The sequence below is a fragment of the Mizuhopecten yessoensis genome, unplaced genomic scaffold (genome assembly GCF_002113885.1).
Source record: "Mizuhopecten yessoensis strain PY_sf001 unplaced genomic scaffold, ASM211388v2 scaffold4611, whole genome shotgun sequence".
NCBI lineage: Eukaryota > Metazoa > Mollusca > Bivalvia > Pectinida > Pectinidae > Mizuhopecten > Mizuhopecten yessoensis.
This window is the reverse complement of record NW_018405633.1, coordinates 255,915-276,470: the sequence shown is the minus strand read 5'-3', so window position 1 is coordinate 276,470 and position 20,556 is coordinate 255,915. Positions and strand designations below refer to the sequence as shown.

Here is a 20,556-nt window from a genome sequence, read left to right as displayed (position 1 = left end):
AAATGTATCCATTATATTTGCAAAATGAACATTTAATTGGTAACAGGCTTTAAAATAAACAGAAATCTTGTGTATATATTTAATTTTGACAATTCTATGATCTACGAAAAGTTCGTATTAATTTTTGAAAATAATCGAAACTTATTTTTGATAAATTATTATATGCACATGGTAAATATTTAACATGGTGCTCTTTGAATATAGACGCATGGAAAATGGTGTGTGTTGTGTATACATTAAAACTGTTTAAGTTACAGGAGTAAAAGCTGAGACCTGGAGATCTAGGGGTGTTGTCAATCCCTTACTCACCTGTATGTCACCTGTGTCATTTCTTCTAGGCGTTTGCATGGTTCAGCGATCTGCTGGTAGAACATGCCGAGATATTTTGGTCGCTCTTCGCAGTAGACATGGACGCGGCGTTGGAAATGCAGCCTCCGGATACATGGGACAGCTTCCCATTGTTTCAGTCCCTCAATGATTACCTCAGGAACGATGGTAAAACTATTCTAGAGACTTGTATTACCCAGAAATATTAACAGTTCTATAAAACAGGAAATGTTTGCTGCACATCAATTTCGTCTTCATTTAATCTTAAATAAGGGGTTACATCTCACACAGGATGAAATTATCAAATATCTACACTATTTAATATTTGAAGGAGTATATAATTATGTTCTTTGTCTCAAAATATATTAGTAAATCTATCTACAAACTGATGTATGACTGGCGTATCTGGAATTCTGTTACTATGGGTTGTGTTCCTTGATAGAGTCGTATCAAATCTTTTGTATACCTTAGCAACAAATATCTATAAGAACCTTGGACTTGTAAACTGGTGGTTTTTTTAAATTTTATTTTCATTCGTCTGCTGGATTACCAAACTACTTGGTAGTAAAGCAGACCTAAGACCAATCAATCAATCAAACTACATTAACTGGTAAAATCTTTAGGAATGAGTATCTAAATATTACTATGATAGTAAGCATAGATTTGTCTCGCTTCCATCAGAGGATGCTGCACATTTGAACTACCTAGTTCATTTGTTAAAGATAATATAAGGACACCTGACTGGATGTCATTCTGTTACAGAGAGTTTATGCAATGGAAAGTTCCACCTCCATCTGAGAAACGTGTTTGCACCACAAGTGGTACGTTATGTGGATCTCATGGAATCGTCCATAGCCCAATCCATACACAAGGGCTTCGAGCGCGAAAAGTGGGACCCTCAGGGGTAAGTAAAGGTCAAATATTGTAAATTACATTTTATCAGGTAAAGGTTGAAGGGAGGCTCATTACTGCTTAGATATGAAATTGGCAGATTTTCGAGTTTGAGCTCACCTGGTAGAAAGCTCACCTGGCAGAAACTGCAGGTGAACTTATCAAGGTAGTAGCACAGCAGTAGATATAATCTGTAATTTTGCTATTAAACAAGTCAGTTGCCTGAAATCTTTTTCAAATTCTGTAAATCAAAATGCTGACCCTGCTGATAGACTACTGTCATAAAGGATGCTGGTCCTACCATCTTTCTTTGTAACTAACCCATAGGGGTAAACTGTTTAGTGTAACTAACCCATAGGGGTAAACTGTTTTGTGTAACTAACCCATAGGGGTAAACTGTTTAGAGATTTTCCTTTCAATAGCTCATTTGTTTTGAAATGTACCCTCTTACGTTTCAAAAATGGCTGATGAAGCAGTGAAGTAACTGTGTTAGCTTGGTTTAAATTCAAAGTTTATTCAAAGTAAATTTCTGTGCCAATATAAAATAAGTAAAAGATTTCAATCAGATGATTAAGGATCCCGGAGAAAGCTGAGAAGTTGTTAAATAATCTTATGTTCTAAGTTTAGAAGTTGTTCTGTCACTTCTGATTAAAGAAAGGTTTGAAAATGACCATGTCACTCAAGAAAACGAGAAATGTTTTAAAAATGACTTAGAAAAATACAAATGTTTTAAAAGATCCCTGTTATATCTTTTGTCGTAGAAATGGGTGTGCTACCTCAGAGGACATGCTGTGGAAGCTAGACGCCCTCCAGTCGTTTATACGTGACTTACATTGGCCCGAGGAAGTGTTCGCAGAGCACCTGGATCATAGGCTGAAGCTGATGGCCGCAGACATGATTGAAGCTGCAGCCAAACGGTAGGTCTTATTCCAGCACCAGAAGTAAACATGATTGATGCCTTTTTTATGTTAAAATGATCAGAAATAAGCTGTCTGAAGCTAAAGTAAGGAAATAAGTATTGGTGTGTATTATAAGGCAGTGTTAATTTGTATGAATGTGGAAATATATAAAATTGTGAGGTGTTGACTTTGCGGTTTCAAAATGAAAATGATAAGGTCAGTTGCATGTTTGCTCAAGTAGAAATATTTGACAGCTTGGGATTCATGAACTTGGTTTATTACAAAAATAACACTTCCGCAAAAATAGTACAGTATTCACTTAACATGAGTATTGTAACAAATGACCCAGTACTGATATTGTGAAGATTGTTGTTACAGGACACTAAAATCGTTCGAGGCCTGGCTGAAAAAAGGTGGGAAGGGCACGGACTACATCGCGTACGCGGAGATGTGTGTGATGATGAATGTCATCATTGACTGTAAGAACAGGGTGAGTTGTCGGGCGTAGGTCGGCATGCATCGAACAGCCGCGGAACGCTTCACGTCACTAGCGACCGTTGGTTTACAAATTAATCACGACTGATCTAAATCAACAGTACCTTTTATAGACTGTTTTATAAAACCTTTTTATGATCCCTTATACCCGGGGTAAAGGTTAGCATGTGTTGGTAGTACCAGCAGTCTTCCTGGAACCTTTTTTTTGAAAACACCTTTTTCTCTGACACCTGAACTGTTTGTTCCACAGGCCTTACATCTCTGTGCGTTGGATAGTGGTGAAAACATGGTAAGTATTTAGCATGCGTTACCCCAGCTACACAGATGTGTATTCGTAGAATTACCTCGAGTGTATACCAGTATAAACGTAAGACAACTGGGCTGCATTCACGATCAAAATTCTCTACCAATCGGATTGTTTTTAATCTCAACAGTTAAAGAACAAAATTTGTGTATATGGGGTTTGGAAGTGTAAATTTTCTAGTCTAGCTAAGTAATCCAAGATTGCATAGCTCTCTACTTGAAATGTGAATATTCAAATTTTATTTTCTGGATTTCTGTGACATTTGAACTCACACAATTTCTCTCCTGATTTTGTGTGTTCAAAATTTGTTATTCATGTAGATTTTACGATCATAAATGCAACCCAGTGGGATGTTCACACCGTGATACAATGCTGCTTGTTCTGTATTGATATCCCGTCCCCTAATTTACTATAATATCCCTCAACAATAACACATTCTGGTCCATCTTCCTTTTGTTCTGTCCCTCCTTCCCCTGTGTATATCTGTATTTGTCATCCCCACACCTGCTTTTTACCTGCACACCTGTTTTTTATACGCCCGTTGAAATTCGACAGGGGTGTTATGGTATAGCGTCTGCGTCCGTCCATCCGGTTGAAGTTTTGGTGCAAGTTTCGTCAGTGGTGTACAGTTCAGTCAGATCATGTGTTATTGTCCTAATTTTTGGCATGGATGTTCATGTGGGGTCTAACAAGGACAATATGGATTTAAGTTGGGAAAATAATTGTTATCACATAGACATGACACTGGCAACCAGGTACTTTAAATATCAAACAAACAAAAAATCATTGGATAGGGTCAGACGGGCGTATTATGCATCCGTTTGCGGTGCTCTTGTTAACCCAAGCTAATGTGTGATTTGAGACATGCTGACCCCTCCTTTGATATTGTTCCATGTCCTCAGTAGTGTAATACATGGGAATAACCCCCAATCTAATAGATGCTTTAAGACCTTTGATACTGTTCTGTGTCCTCAGTAGTGTAATACATGGGAATAACCCCCAAGCTAATAGATGCTTTAAGACCTTTGATACTGTTCTGTGTCCTCAGTAGTGTAATACATGGGAATAACCCCCAAGCTAATAGATGCTTTAAGACCTTTGATACTGTTCTGTGTCCTCAGTAGTGTAATACATGGGAATAACCCCCAAGCTAATAGATGCTTTAAGACCTTTGATACTGTTCTGTGTCCTCAGTAGTGTAATACATGGGAATAACCCCCAAGCTAATAGATGCTTTAAGACCTTTGATACTGTTCTGTGTCCTCAGTAGTGTAATACATGGGAATAACCCCCAAGCTAATAGATGCTTTAAGACCTTTGATACTGTTCTGTGTCCTCAGTAGTGTAATACATGGGAATAACCCCCAAGCTAATAGATGCTTTAAGACCTTTGATACTGTTCTGTGTCCTCAGTAGTGTAATACATGGGAATAACCCCCAAGCTAATAGATGCTTTTAGACCTTTGATACTGTTCTGTGTCCTCAGTAGTGTAATACATGGGAATAACCCCCAAGCTAATAGATGCTTTTAGACCTTTGATACTGTTCTGTGTCCTCAGTAGTGTAATACATGGGAATAACACCCAAGCTAATAGATGCTTTTAGACCTTTGATACTGTTCTGTGTCCTCAGTAGTGTAATACATGGGAATAACCCCCAAGCTAATAGATGCTTCTAGACCTTTGATGTTGTTCTGTGTTGTTTATAATGTGTAAGAGTGATGTGATTCCGTCGTAAAAACAAAGTTTTACCCCTGGTTTGTTTGTCATTAGTTAAGTAGACTTTATCTATTTTACAACAATTGTGAAACAAGTTCCCTCAACTTATATTAATCACTCTTGTTGGCCCGGGTGGTAGCAAGCAGGGGGTCTTAATGTGGGTGGAAACCAGAGTACCCAGAGAAAACACACGTGGTTGGCCAGGTGATCCCATTTTTCACGTCCGATCGGGGAAGCAAACCCCAGCCATTTTGTTGAAAGGCAAGTGAGTGCTCTATCCACTTCGCCACCCAACCACCCAGTGTTACTTCAGGTTTCCATATAAACAGCCTCTGTATATTTTTAAATAGTATATGGCTGTGACATTACAGCAGTTAAAAGCTTGTCCCAGTTTATGTTACCCCTGTTTGGTGGACACGAATCTCAATCTCCTGTGCTCTTTAATTCTGCACACCCAACATTTGTCTTATCTGGTTCCGTTTCTCTCTCAACCAAAACCAGCATTAATACAGTGACTTCTTACCAACTATACATACTATAACATATTAACTGAAGTGTTTGGTGGAGGTCTAATTCTTTGTGTGTGAACTTTACCGTATACTGGAAATTGTTGGCTGTGAATCACTTCTCAACACCTGTACTAGGGCAAATTCATCAGAACATCAAAATCCTTACACAGCTTTTTAGCTTAGGAATCTTTGCTGTGAAGGAAGAAATCAATTTTTCCCTTTCACCACTGTAGACCATAATGGACTCATCCAGTTGAATGTATGGGAGAGTCGATTCAAGTTACCTAGGGGTGATAGGGTGAATGTAATCAGTAGCAGCATGTTGTGTTCAAATGTCTAGTTTAACATTCAAAGCATCTAAGAAAATTTTACATTATCTTTATTGTTCTGAGTGATTCATTTTGGTTAATGATACATTTGAAACAAGTTGTTTCATGACATAAGGTTGTGGTTTCTATGGTAACCATTTCCGTCAGGCAGCAATAACACCAAGTGGGATACATTTGGGAATTTCTGTCCAAATTTGAATTTGTTATGGCAAGACAGGTCCTAAATTACTTGTACATGTACGTGAACAGTATGGTGGAGAGACCTGAACTAAAGTGTTTGACTTGAAAAACATTTATCTGTGTAGACCTCTTGTCTTCAAAGCATAACAAGATGGGCTTGGTTGTTTGGATAATGTGTTAATTCCTGTAGGAAAAAACCTGTAATGGTCACAAACAGATACAATTAATACATTTGACAACACATTGACCGGAACTTACATACATCAACATGATTAATACAAAGACGAGAGTATATTATAAGACGGTAATTACAAATGGACAATGACAATGCAAACATCACTTGCCAGAGTTACCAGGGCTGATATGGATGGGTGACGACCCCTCTGAACCCTGGAGAGAAATGGCTGGAGAGAGTTGGGTGAGGACGTGACAGGAACTCTGGTCTGCCCGGGCATTCCGTTCATACTGCTCTCCCCTTTCAACCAATCACACGCACACACATATACAACATGTATACTGACATGTACTTATGTTATAATGACAATGTTAGGCACGTGATAGATGATGTGTTAGTGTAGTGAACCTAGTACACATGGGGTACAAGGTTACATAGGTTACACCTGTAATGTTGTTTCTTTTTATGTTTCCCGTACATTTTAAGTTGGTAGTTTTATTTACATATTTTAAAACTGTACAATGAAAATCTCAATGTTAATGTTGGTATCCACTTTTCAGAAATTATCCCCTTTTATTGCATATATGTATTTCAACAATTCGACTCGCTATTCCCGAAGTTACTCATACTCTTATATGGTCAATCTCTATCACCTGTCCATCCTAACCCCTGTGTTCAATATGTACATGTAACCGGAACGGGAGAAGACTAATGTAGACTATGCCTGTTGTCTGATCCCTTTCTTTTGGAAACAATAAGATATCCTGAATTCGAATATATGTATTTCCATAGATTTTCTAGTTTGCAGTGATGATGCCAGGTTGGTATTGAGCCTGTTGACCACTATATATGTTAACCGATGTCCAGGCCCAAGAATTAGGAGAATGGAGTCTTAAGTCCAAATATAAATGTCATTCAATTTTTCAGTGCCATATCAATATGTGATGTATATTTGACTTAATTTTGATAGATTTCATGGATGAATATTTTAAAGTGTATCAACTATTGAAATTTAGACTTAAGTTGGGACACTTAATTATTTAATAGTCCTGAGGGCAAGGTAAACATGGACACTTGTTCTATGGTTCTGAGGGCCAGAAAGAAATGTATAAACAAGTTCCCTGAACAGGTGTTTCCTACTCCTGCAGCAATCAGATTGAAACTTATGGATATAAGTGTTGTTTGTACACAGAGACTCGGGTAGACTAACTAAACATTGACCCCTGGTGTAAGGGTCATTCCACCTTCGAGGGTTTCATCATGGGTTGAACCATTTTGAGTTTGTAGGGGTCAACTGAGATGACTAGGCAATGGACCTGTTTAGGTAATGTAAATTGATATGCCCAGAGTAACTGGAGGAATAGAGGGATGACTGGTCATTCTCAGAGACTGTATCAGACTAGTCACGTGACTGGTCAGTCATCCAAATTAGGTAATGGTAATTTGATATTCCCAACGGAAGGAAGGGTTATTAGGTACATTGCTGGTCATTCTTAGGAACAGCAGCAGAGTGTTAAGACGTATAATGTTTGATAAATCGCCGCCGTCCCCGCCACAATCCTTCTCAGATGGTGCCTGGGTCTATTTCACGCTTTAGCGCCCTGTACTCAGGGCGATGTTCTGTCCCAACTTCAAAAATTGGCACTAGTCCAAGTGAGAAAACACTGCCAGTTGGTCAAGCATTGGAAATCATACCACCCCCTTCCACTGGGAGTTAGGGTTGGGTAGCTCGCTTCCAACATTCCTGGACTGAAATTCGGAACTTGTTTGTATTCTTGTGCTAAGGCATCTACATGAGGTTTTTACTTCATTGTGATGCATATTTTACATAACATTACGTAATACCCCCAAGATATAAATATATAATATACTCCTTTCATACGTCATACATGCTCATACACCGTCCCCCAAGCTGTCACACAGCCAGGACGGCACCGTCCAACCAAGCTGTTACACAGCCAGGACAGCATGTTATGAAAGTGAGTTTTTAGTCTTCCTAGTTACTTCCCTTCATACATGCTCATACGCTAAGGATCCGTACCACCAAGCTGTGGAGCTAGCAGGACAGCATGTATGAAGGTGAATAAATTAGTCATATGAAGTAAACGTGTCACAAGCTATCTCGCGCGCAACGAGGCGTCATTGAGGACACGCGCCCCTCAAATGACTTGTAGGTGACACGTCGACTATATGACACAGCTGAGATAGCCCCTTAACCCAAATATAGGTAGGATAAATCATAGTATAATGAAAATAAATATCTAGAAACATATACATTGCTTAGAGTCTTTTGTGTATAAATGAAGCATTATGTCAAAAAGGACAGCAGTTTCTTCGTCAAGAAATGATGTCCCTGAAATGTCACGTGACCACTGGCCCAGACACGGCAAACTTTAAATATAGGTTTCATTGATAACTTTTGGTATCTCAAAAGTTAATACTTAACCCTTTCACCCCTATGTAACTTTAGTAGACCCTGCCATGCATTGATATGGATGAGTCCATTATGGTCTACAGTGGTGAAAGGGTTGTATGAATGCACTTTGTAATCTACCAATATACCATTTAGAATGACATTGTACAGCTGCATAGCAAAATGTATATATGTATCCATCAGGCAGCGGTTACATCTTATATTATATTCATTAACAATCGTAATATTTTGAAAGTTATTTTGATCTAAATAAATCATTCAGTGTACTGTGGCCGTACTCTGTACCTCGACAGGACCTGGGAAGCAGATCAGTGTCACACCTTGAAATCAAAATTGAGAATTGTTATCAAATCTTGACATTCCTGACTTTCCTTGTAGCACCAGTACCACACCAAGATTGAAGAGTTTCTGGACCGTGTACAAATGCAGATGGTTAAATGTCTCATTGAAAAGGTTTGACATTATTCTCTCTTTTTTTCTAGATTCATTACAATATTAATAAAGATCTCAAAAATACACCTTTATTGAATTTTCAACATTGAAAAAATAAGTAAGACATTACATGATAGAAATAACATATAAATTGATTTTTTTAGGAAGGAATATATAAAGACATCCTTTTTTAGTTTTTTTTTTTTTAAATTATAAATGTATTAAAACATAAATTTAAGGTAGTTGTAAGATACATAGTTCAACTGTTATATATATGTATCTGTTTCCTTGATTGTACATATATTGATTTGATCACCAATTTACATAACAACAGAAAATTAAATTTTGCTCAGCATCTCTGAAATTAGCCATGATTGTATTTGGCAAGAGAGGATTTCACTGCCCAGTGTTACATTTGTAGAAGTTTCATGGTGGTATACACACAGTCTAACGCTGTTGATTTAACAGTTTCTACAGGTGATGGAGTCAGTGTTTGCTAAGTTGGCGAGATACGATGAGGGCACGTTTTTCTCTTCCATTCTGTCTCTCACGGTAAGTCGGCAATTAATAGAACTTGTCACTTTTAAAATTTGAAGAATTTTGAATTATATTTGCTTTTGAATTAATTTGCACACAGTACCGTTCTTTCTTTATACAATGTATATATATATTTAATGGTCAGTCAATGCTTATTTTTATCTCCTTTTCAGAAACCGGTGAATGAATTAGGGAAGTCCTATGTAGACTTCATGAGGGCCAATCTTGAACAGCTTCGACAAAAGATCGCTGATGAACTGTTCACCCTGTCAATTTTTGAGGTAACACATTATACAACTCCATAAACTGTTCAACAAGGTTTAGATTTGGTGATCGCCTCAGGATTTTGCGAAGAATTGAGTGACAGTATCTTGGTGACATAATCTGAATATTAAATGACAACAGGATGTAGACCCATATCAACTATCGGTCTATATCAACCGTAGACATATATCGGCCCTCGACCCATATCAACCCTCATAAACTCTCAATCTATATAACCCGTCAACCCATTTCAACCCTCAGTCTATATCGACCATAGACATATATCGACCCTCGATCTATATCAGCAGTCAACCTATATTGGCCCTCAACCCATATCAACTCTCAACCCATATCAACCCTCAACGCATATCAACCCTTAACCCATATCACCTGTCAATCTATATCAACCCTCAATCTATATCACCTGTCAATCTATATCAACCCACAATCTATATCACCTGTCAACCTATATCAACCCTCGATCTATATCAACCATAGACATATATCGACAGTCAATCTATATCAGCAGTCAACCTATATTGGCCCTCAACCCATATCAACTCTCAACCCATATCAACCCTCAACGCATATCAACCCTTAACCCATATCAACTGTCAATCTATATCAACCCTCAATCTATAGCAACCTATATCAACCCTTGGCTACATTACCACATAACGTGACAATAACACTGCATAGAACTAAGGTGGTGTACTGTAAGAAAAACTTTTACGATGTCTGTACGTCTTTCTATGGTAATGATAATTAGGAATCTATATTTTAACAAGTTTAATGATGATTATGATTGTTTTCTCCACAGCAATGGTATACGGGTCAGATGAAGATGATCTGTGATTGGCTGACTGACCGGCTTGACCTCTCCCTCCATGTGTACCAGCTGACCTGTGTGATGACCATCAATAGGGTAGGACATTGACTGATACGTGGCTCAATGATACTGCGTAATATGGTTGTCGCGTAATACATCTCGTGTATACAAATATAATGATAACAATATTTTGATAGGTTCATTTGGCACAGGAATGTAGTTATGCTCTGTCCTTAACTGTTGAAGAACATTGGTATACTCCGTCACTGACACTGGTATACTCCGTCACTGACACTGGTATACTCTGTCACTGACACTGGTATACTCCATCACTGACACTGGTATACTCCGTCACTGACACCGGTATACTCCGTCACTGACACTGGTATACTCCATCACTGACACCGGTATACTCTGTCACTGACACTGGTATACTCTGTCACTGACACCGGTATACTCCGTCACTGACACTGGTATACTCCGTCACTGACACTGGTATACTCCGTCACTGACACTGGTATACTCCGTCACTGACACCGGTATACTCCGTCACTGACACCGGTATATTCCGTCACTGACACCGGTATACTTCGTCACTGACACTGGTATACTTCGTCACTGACACTGGTATACTCCGTCATTGACACTGGTATACTTCGTCACTGACACTGGTATACTCCGTCACTGACACTGTACCGATGGAATAACATGATTGTTTCTTTTTCTTTTTTTACAGAAATGTTTTTCTGACTTTGAGTTACAATGTGTACCAGAAAGCACTCTGAATACCAAGATTTACCAGACCGTGTGTAGTAGATTACAGGTAAGTTATATACAGGTGTATTATGTACCAGACAGTGTGTAGTAGATTACAGGTAAGTTATATACAGGTGTATTATGTACCAGACAGTGTGTAGTAGATTACAGGTAAATATACAGGTGTATTATGTACCAGACAGTGTGTAGTAGATTACAGGTAAATAAACAGGTGTATTAATATCATACATTGATTACCAAGACTTACCAGACCGTGTGTAGTAGGTTACAGGTAAATTCACCAAGTAAATTTCGAGATATTTATTTAAGAAATTATCGTAATATCTAGTTCAAAGACTGATGATAAAAAGTAGCAGTGTAAAAGATCGGACTATTATTGTTTGGCTAATTTAACACTGACACAAAACTGGAGGCCTTCACATTTTTACTTTTTTGTGCATTTTAAACTAATCAAACACACGTCCACCTGTCCATCTGTCTGTACAACATCTTGGTTGGATTTTCATTGAGCTCCATAACTTTGATATTAGAAATGTAACAGCCATGTAAATTCATAGGTAGATAAATCTTAAGAAACACAACAATATTACCGCAGATAATGGTCACAGTGACCTACATTTTCTGCTTCATTGGCTTTGCCTTGACTTAATGTTTATCTCCATTTCCATAGAAACAAGTTTGAATGATTTACAAACATTTTGTAGACAACCATAGGTTAACTTAATGTTAACCATCGCATTGTGAATTTCTTGTAGCAAGGTAAATTCACCTTCATAATGGAAGTTAAAAAAGATGACAATTTGGAGAAAATCCCAGAATGTTAATTGTTGCTTAGTACTTGTTGACTGTAATTTTCTTTGTATTTTACAGGTGGAGGAAGCCACTCAGTCCGTCACTCAGCCAGAAAACAGTCGTACCGCTCGCTTCCTAGGGGGCGGGGCAGGCAGCAGTAACGCTAGCAACGCAAGTGAGGAGGAGTCTGACTACTAGACGAGAATGTAGGGGGTGTGGTCAAGTGGGGAGGAGTCTGACTACTAGACGATAGATGAGAACGTAGGGGGTGTGGTCAAGTGGGGAGGAGTCTGACTACTAGGTGAGAACATAGAGTGTGATCAAGTTGGTGTGTCTGTTAAAACAGTAGTAACTAATAAGGGTATCTGATCAAATAGGTGTGTCTATGTGAAAGAGGCATTGCCCCATAAGGGGTGTGGTCAGTTGAGCGTCTTTGTAAAATGGGTGTAGTCTAATCAGCAGAATATGGCTGGTCATTGTTAACAACCGGCATTGCTATGCAAAAGAGATGAGGTCTAGTTAAGATGATATTCACTAAAATAGGCATTGCATAAAAAATGGGGTGTGGATCCTCTCAAAAATGTTATCAAGTAGGCTTGTCATGTATAACAGTAATGTTAGGCAACAGCTATACTTACTAGCTAGGGCTTGGTGTGGTTTGTTAGATACAGTCACAGTCAGAGAGGTTTTTAATACATGTGTCGTCAAAGAAGGATCATAGGTCAGAAAGAGGTCACAGGTCAGAAAGAACTTACAGGTCCGAAATAGGTCACAGTTCAAATAAGTGTCGCAATTCGGGAAGGTGTCAAAAGTCAGAAATAGGTTATTTAGAGATCAGAAAGAGGTCACAGTTTGGGAAGGGTCAGGATATGAAATGTTCAGATGGTTGAGGTAATGATATACAGGACAGACTAAATACCGGTAAGGCTGAGCTGTACAGATATATAATAATAATGATCACAGTGTGTTGAGGTATTACTGAAGCCATGTTGTTATCTCCCCTGGCTGTTTACATATATACACTGTAGTACAAATAACTAGAGATATCTCCAGTTCATCTCTGCGAAGTAAACATTCAATAGGCTCCATGAGATGATGAACCTGTTTCATCCACATTGCTCTGTTGAAGTAACCAGAAGTTGAAGTGTTGAAGAACAAACTGTATTCCCAGTTATCCATAAATACGGCAATAAGGGAACAAAACGTTTTGTTTGTGAGGAAGAAATGTCTAAAGGTCGACAGGAAATGACCCTGTATTGGAATCTCAGATAAAGTAAAACTTGCCATTATCTGTAGTTATGTATGTGTGCGTAGTTCAATTGAATTTTATCACTGATATCAAATACTGCTTCTCTGCAGGGCTTTACTTTTGAGCAAAATATAGATTTGTGAAGTTGTTTCTGCTTACATACAGTTGTTTTTACATTGTCGAATTGTTTTCTATAAGAAATTATAAAAGGATTTTTATGATAATAGTTACATAAACCTGTATAGAAGTCTATAATTATACTTATGTAGGTAGTTCTCAAAAATCTGTTTCCTTGAGGTAGACTCGGTGATGTTAGTGATCTAAAGACTACGAGTCCTGTCTCTTACATGTGTGATATTGAATCAAGTTGAGCAAAGTCTGGAGAGATCAAAATGACAAATGTTTCGAATTATAGATTGGTATCATTCTATGAGAGTTCAGCAGATGTCTTGAAAGATCAAAGTCAGACAAATGTTTAGAATGATAAAATGGTATTATTCTATGAGAGTTCATTCAATGTCTTGAGAGACTGGAGTTAACCATGTTAAAATCATATTATTCTATAAATGTTACATCTATAAAGGATTTTTTTTAATCTCTCTCTCTCTTTTAAAAATGGATTATAACTTGATATTAGACATGCATTTATTCCTGTCTTCTAGAATGGATCTCGGAGTATTTGTTATAATACTTCTACTGATACTGGTCCTAACCTTTTCATGCTTCATCATACATTTATCAGTAGAGGCAAATTAATCAGCCAGTAAATTCTGATGTGTATTGAATTACAAGTTTCTCACACACGCTTGATTTCATTATCTTTCCATAAATGCTTGCGAGGACATAAATTTGCATTTCACTTAGCGTGTATGTCTTCCGTTACGTAAAAACAATTGTTCATGTGACACCTGAAATCGTATTCAATGGTTATTGCAAATTTATTCTAAAATAATATCATGTGAAATAATGTATGTGTGAAGTAATGTACATTAATAGTTCATCTCCCATGTTGTCATCGGCCCTGCACGTGTAAATATGTATTACTGGGTGTGTGTAGATAACATAGCATTGAGTCGACTTACAGATACATTATGTACATAAACTAGCAGGCAGTCTCCACTATCTCGATACTTACACTCAAGTCGAAGTTTCAATCCAATGTGACATGAAATAGAGTTTTAAATGTGTGAATATACATACTGGAAAATTTTGAGAGAATAAATATTATATTGCTATATTTCATGATCATATAATCAGAAGGACCAAAATACATATGATGATGAAATTCTTTAAAAAAAAAAAAATCATGAGATTCTTTTGCACTAGCTAGAGAATAAAAAAATAACCACAAAACGGATCTTCTGATTTATTTTGGACGAACCTGGATGTCAGATTGGAATGAATTTCCTCTATGAGATAAGTAATTGAGTGTGAGGGGCTGTATTAACAGTAGAGTAGACTTTGTGATCATGACGTTTTGTCATTTTTGTGGTAGAGTGTTTGAGGTTTAGTCACTTTCACTGTAGAAATTTGGCCATGGAGTTACATCAAGCGATGATTTACACTTCGTGAATGGTATTTGAGCTTTGTAGAATGAGTTCTCTGAGAACAAGTTTATGTTTTACATGAAAATGTTATACCGTAATTTAAATGTGTTGATATCAATGACATGTATTATTATGATATGAATTCTCTGCCAACAAATCCATTCTTAGTCAACCGGAAAGTTAGAATCTGTGTGGGCTAGGATACACCCAGGGCAAGGGCTGCTGTATATAGTTGTAGACAGATAAAGTCTACACCATTCTCTCGGGCAGCCACTCTCTTGAGAAGTATTTTTTCTGGGTGTAAAAAACCGCAACAACCCTGGTAGCCAATTTCGCAGCAAGACCAGTGAAATCTTGTGTTCCATTTTATGCTGGAGTACATCCAATGAAGAAGAAGTTGCATGATACAGTGTCTAATTATGTTACTGGTAGTCTAGATGCTATTTCTTTATGTAAGTATTTACAAAACACAGTCATTACTAGCCGCATCTGGTTCACACAGTGAAATCAGCCGAGCTAGACAAGACGGCAGTTTCTGTACTAAGTATAATGATCGTCTTTCCTTACGTAGTAGACATACCTGGTAATTCTTCCAACAGTTTCTATATTCTCTTTGTTACTGTAATAGAAACAACAGGTTGTAAAAGGAAGGGCATATTGTTTACAACCTCATTCCTGTATTTATAATGTAATTTTGTCATTCCTGGTTGCATGCTGGCCGACAGACATTCCACACACTGATGCACAAATAGAAGTATGTGATATATGATATGCTACATTGCAGTGGATCTGCTGATCAACCACTTTCCAGGATTTTTTTCCAATTAACTGGTGATCAGCTGGATTGTCAGATTAAAAGATTGGCTGGTGTGATCCTAGAACAAAGGCTGATTAGTGAGAACTGCAGACCTATAGCAACGCTGTTGATTAGTTGTGTGCAGGTTTCAGATTTGAGTTGCGTATCCAGTATATTGTGATCTTTGTATAAAATCTGTCCAAAATTGAATAGATCTGGTTTTAATTTTTCATGATCTTTTTAAAGAATAAAAATGTTCTGATAGGAAAAGTTGTGTTGTACATGTTTATATAAACTGACATTTTGCTTTTGATGTAAATGAAAGAAAACCCTCTGATAGAGATGGTAGGAAAATATACATTTAAATGTAAAGATTTTTCTATTCATTTATCTTTTTTCATAAACAATTGAACATGCGTAGGAAATGCAACTTTCACGATTTTTGGTATTCTTTAGGAAAATCTGTGAGAGAGAAAAACAAAGTTGAATTTCAGGAGACATTATGTAGCTATAGTACGAAAGTGAAACACATCCCACTAACTTGTAGGTGAAATGAACTAGGACAACACTTGTACCTAACACAAAATGCTGGAATTCATCTCCTATCGTTGAGCATTTCATATAATATTGATATAAGATTGATCACATTTTCACAAGGTACCTACATACTTGTTTGACGATAGATAATTTGATATTTGAATATTGTTATATTCATCTTATAGCTTTACAAGAAATGTGTTACACATAGAAAGAAATACATTCCATTATTATAAGGTATATGTTTTATTTATTTTCGTTTATTATAAAACAAAAACATGTACTTGACATTTAAGAATCATGTGAGCTCATCTAATGGCTGTGTCTGTCGGAGTTAACTTTTTTTTTTATAATTTTAATCAAAGCATTTAAAAAAAATTCTATATTTACTACGATCACTTAGATCGTATTTAGAAAACATAGCTAGCAATACAGGTCCTTTGGATCTCTTGTTAATTGTATAAATAAATACATGTTTATTCTGTTTATAGCCAGTATTTATTTACATGTATATTGAATTGCTGAACAAATATGCTATAATTTGTTGTATATTTAATGTGTTATATTCCGTTAAATGGCAAAGAGCGTTCTTTCAGCCTATTCTGTTTTTTTATAATTTTAATTGTATTACTATATAAATATAGAGTATAATTTAAGTGTATGGACCAAGAGGAATGATCTTTTGAGGAGAATGAAAGCTTCACGGTGACTTTTAGGGAGATACAGGGTTATGTTGTAGGTTAATTCTTGCAGTGATCTTAATTTCGTCTTCTAAATTCTGTACACTCTGTGTGCCAGTGTGCGCAAAATTGTTGATACATGTAGTTACATTCCTCAAATGTTTGTAAATTAATTTCAATAACTGTATGACTATATTGAAGTTCTCATCTCCATTAAAAAAATCATTCATATGAAACTACACCTGTGCATTTATTGAACAATTACGCAAACAAAAGGTTTCTCAATGCTTCGATTCTCTGTTATGTTGTTGCACACAGATTTTGACTAATATTGCATTTTTGGACATTTTTGCTTAAGATTTTAATTGGCATTAATAGCGAGCAGCATTTATATTTCTTGTTACAGCATGTTTTATTTTTTTTCTGTTTACTAATGGTTGTTTCACATTATATTTTTATTTATTGATATTTTTTACTTCTACAAATGAAATCCAAATACATGTTGATGATTATATGAGATTACATTTTAATCCCAATGTTAGATTCTTTATTAATTTATTGCGTAATTTCCCCATGATTAACATAATTAACAAATGTTGACAATTTTATTTCTTTATGCACTTGTAACTGAATAGAATAGCACGTGTGTGGCACAAAGTAGTTACAGTGTTGTCACAATATAACGTACACCTGTACAGGATCACAATCATTCTGAAAAATGGGAGATATATATGTTTATGTGCCGAAGATCTCAAATGATTTGAAACTCTTCTGAAATTTCTTAGTTGTTTAGTTATTATTACGTCGCCTAAATAAAATATCAAATGTGGCAGTTGGTTATAGAGAAATCTGTGAAACGTTTGTATGGTACATAAATTAAGACAAGAAATATAAGCAAGCAAGATTTTCGGTTCCGAAATTGCACTTTCCACCCAAAGTTTTATTTGGTCCGACATATTGTAAGCAGCTGCGATATCATTCACCCTTTCATCGCTGTAGACCACAATGGACTCGTCCATATCAATGCATGGCAGAGTCTACTCTGGGGTTGAAAGGGTTGAGGATTCACTCCGGAGGAAACATTCCGATACTAATGTTACTTTTGATGTTCATATTGGACTTGTTTTGGGAATAAATTGAAAAAAGAATTGTGAAAATTACGGAAAACAGTGCTGGGTTGACTTTGTTTACTACTACAAAATTATGCAAATTCATCGTAATTATTCATCGTACATATAATATATACATATAATTGTGCAATATTCGCTGTTTTCATTGTTATGGTGCAAAGTTATGTGTACAAATAAACTAACTCTTCAACATATGCCTTCTTTTCTTTATTTAATGTTACTGATAGGTGTGTCTCTTTTAAGCCGGAAAAGATCAGCTTGTCATCCCCTAGAGGGAGAAAGCCTGGTGCAGAATGGTGCGATCCAAGTCATCACAATAGCATGACGTCACATAATCAATGCATTGATGGCACGTCAACAGTAACAGACCATGGAAGACAACTCTGGATTTGCTGTAAAAACATGCGATCAACGCTTATATTTCATGCACTCACCGCTTGTCGGCGGATTTGTGAGTGAAACAGGATGGGAGAAAAACAATCGTCCCCTACCTTGAGGTTGTGACGGAGAAATCTTCAACACTCGGGATGATATTCTTGAATGTCTTGCCCTCGGCAAAGCCTCAATTGGAGATTTCTCTGTCACACCCTCAAGGTAGGGGAAGATTCTATTACTGGCAGGGCTTTCAGTTGACCCATAACATGTAAAAAGTCAAATCACCTTCTCCCTGAAATCTGAAGCATCAAAATATCAAATAGACATTTCCTTTCCAACCCAAGAGTCAAAGCCAATTTTCAGGAGCAAAACACTTGGGGAAAGCCCTGACCATGCATATTAGGGAAAGTCCTGACCATGCATAATCTTTGTGATCACCCAGCAGGTACTGCAGTGATCGTGGGACTTTGGGATCTAGGTAGTTTAGTGAAACTTCCATGATAATAATAATAATTTGAGGTTCTTGTATACAGCTTTATCACAATCTAGTTTGTAGGTCGTCTCAAAGCAGTTCACAAATTATCATCCATGGTTATTGGGCCTTTGCAACCAGCCAATATCTTTCTCAACTCCCCGGGGAGCATACAGTCTGTGCTGCTATTTTGGTGCTCACAGCTAGCATTCAATAATTGTAGCAATGCCCAACCATGTACTCATTTACAGCTGAGTAGACTGGAACAAGCGGGGTAAAGTATCTTGCTCAAAAATACAACACAGTGCTGTGACGTGACTTGAACCCGCAACCCTTTGGTCACGAGCCCAGCGTCCTACCACTAGACTACCGTGCATAGGTAGTTTGACGAGCACACATTTGCCAACAAGTAACAAAATCAGCCCAATAGACCAAATATTGTAGCCTGAAAGGTCTCAGCAAAAAGTTAAAATCAGAGACAGCCATGTTGGATTATGGGATCCAGTTTCACATGTTGTTACTCACCATGAAGACTGTCCAATAAGAACACAGTAGCAAAGTGTATTTGAGCCAATCAAAAGTGACAGTGGCCATCTTTCTTTCTTTTTAGACATTCTTTAAAAAATTGAGGATAAATACATGTTTAGCAATGGGCTAATCTTCCACATGGTCCTCTCTCTGTAATATGGTGATACAGTAGGGCACCAAGTATCATCTACCATCAGTCCTGATGTGTCAGAAAGGATCATACAATGTGTTTTTGACCATCATCAGATTGCCTTTCATCCCTGGTATGTCAGGCAGGTGCCTGTAAACAGTTTTCTTTGTACTATCACTTTATTACATGGTCAAGGTCACAGACTCAACCCCGACCCCCCATATCCTCTCAACAGTGAACATTGCATTATAAGATAATGAAGTCATGTTGTTGGGATTTATGTGAAATGTTCATGGTATAAGGTTAAGGTCGCAGTGGAAGGTAAAGGTCATTTAGATTAAATCAAATATACCTTTATATGTAAACATTTCATAATAAAAAGTTCTAATTGATGAGACTGGAGCTTGCGATCTTTGTGGGTCTCCCTCTGGAACTTTGTGTTAGTACAAGTTTAATTGTCCTTGACATGTGGTTTCATATATTGCTAACGAAAAAGATTTCTACCAAATACCACCAAATTATTTTGACAAAATATTCCCCCCTTAGTGGAGCTTCAGTTAGGGATCCACATAAGAAATACCAACAGAAGTCAATAGAAAGAGTCCAGCGACGAGCAGCTCGATTCACAACCGGCGATTACTCGCGTTACAGTAGTGTAACGGGGATGTTGATCGAGCTACACTGCCATGGCCACCCCTACAGCAGAGATGGAAGGAAAGTCATCTAACCAACCTCTACAAAGGCATCCACAACACCAACGCACTGATCATACCACCATATATCAGTAGTAACGCCAGAAGTGGAAGGAGACAACATAACCACGGCTATATTAACATACGATGCAACACCGACACCTACAAATACAGCTTCTTTCCAAACACCATCATGGAATGGAATGGACTACCATCAGAGGTTGTCGAGCAGCTGACTGTGGAGGCATTTAAGACCTCGCTCCACAGTCATCTTGCAGAGTGAATGTGGATCCTGTAAATAGTTTTAACTTTTTAACCTGTTTTTAATGAACTTATGTGGAAGCCACACAAGTCTACCTGCAAGTTGATGCTGTTCAACAGCCCTTTGCAGTATCGCCGTAAATGTAAATTTAAATGTAGTGGAAATAAAAATTGACTTCTGGATTATCTGATAATCTCTGAAACGTATGTATGGAAGGAAATAGTGACTATTTATTCTTATTTCAAGTACCGGTAACAAGTGTGAAA

General features: G+C 37.3%; 1 protein-coding gene across 11 annotated transcripts in view; it reads left to right on the top strand.

Annotated features, from left to right (window-relative positions):
- Window positions 1–18,019, top strand: part of LOC110449431 (calcium-dependent secretion activator 1-like) — a 101,271-nt gene extending 83,252 nt beyond the window's left edge. For 10 of the 11 annotated variants that reach the window (XM_021496301.1, XM_021496298.1, XM_021496300.1 and 7 more), the window contains 11 exons: window positions 339–495; window positions 1,090–1,231; window positions 1,980–2,135; window positions 2,496–2,607; window positions 2,863–2,901; window positions 8,640–8,714; window positions 9,162–9,245; window positions 9,404–9,511; window positions 10,315–10,419; window positions 11,060–11,146; window positions 11,971–18,019. In XM_021496301.1, coding sequence (XP_021351976.1) covers window positions 339–495; window positions 1,090–1,231; window positions 1,980–2,135; window positions 2,496–2,607; window positions 2,863–2,901; window positions 8,640–8,714; window positions 9,162–9,245; window positions 9,404–9,511; window positions 10,315–10,419; window positions 11,060–11,146; window positions 11,971–12,090 — 1,185 coding nt within the window. In that variant the 3' untranslated portion in view covers window positions 12,091–18,019. The remainder of the gene's footprint in view (window positions 1–338; window positions 496–1,089; window positions 1,232–1,979; window positions 2,136–2,495; window positions 2,608–2,862; window positions 2,902–8,639; window positions 8,715–9,161; window positions 9,246–9,403; window positions 9,512–10,314; window positions 10,420–11,059; window positions 11,147–11,970) is intronic. The other variant, XM_021496302.1, reaches the window with a different exon arrangement.
- Window positions 18,020–20,556: the final 2,537 nt, after the last annotated feature.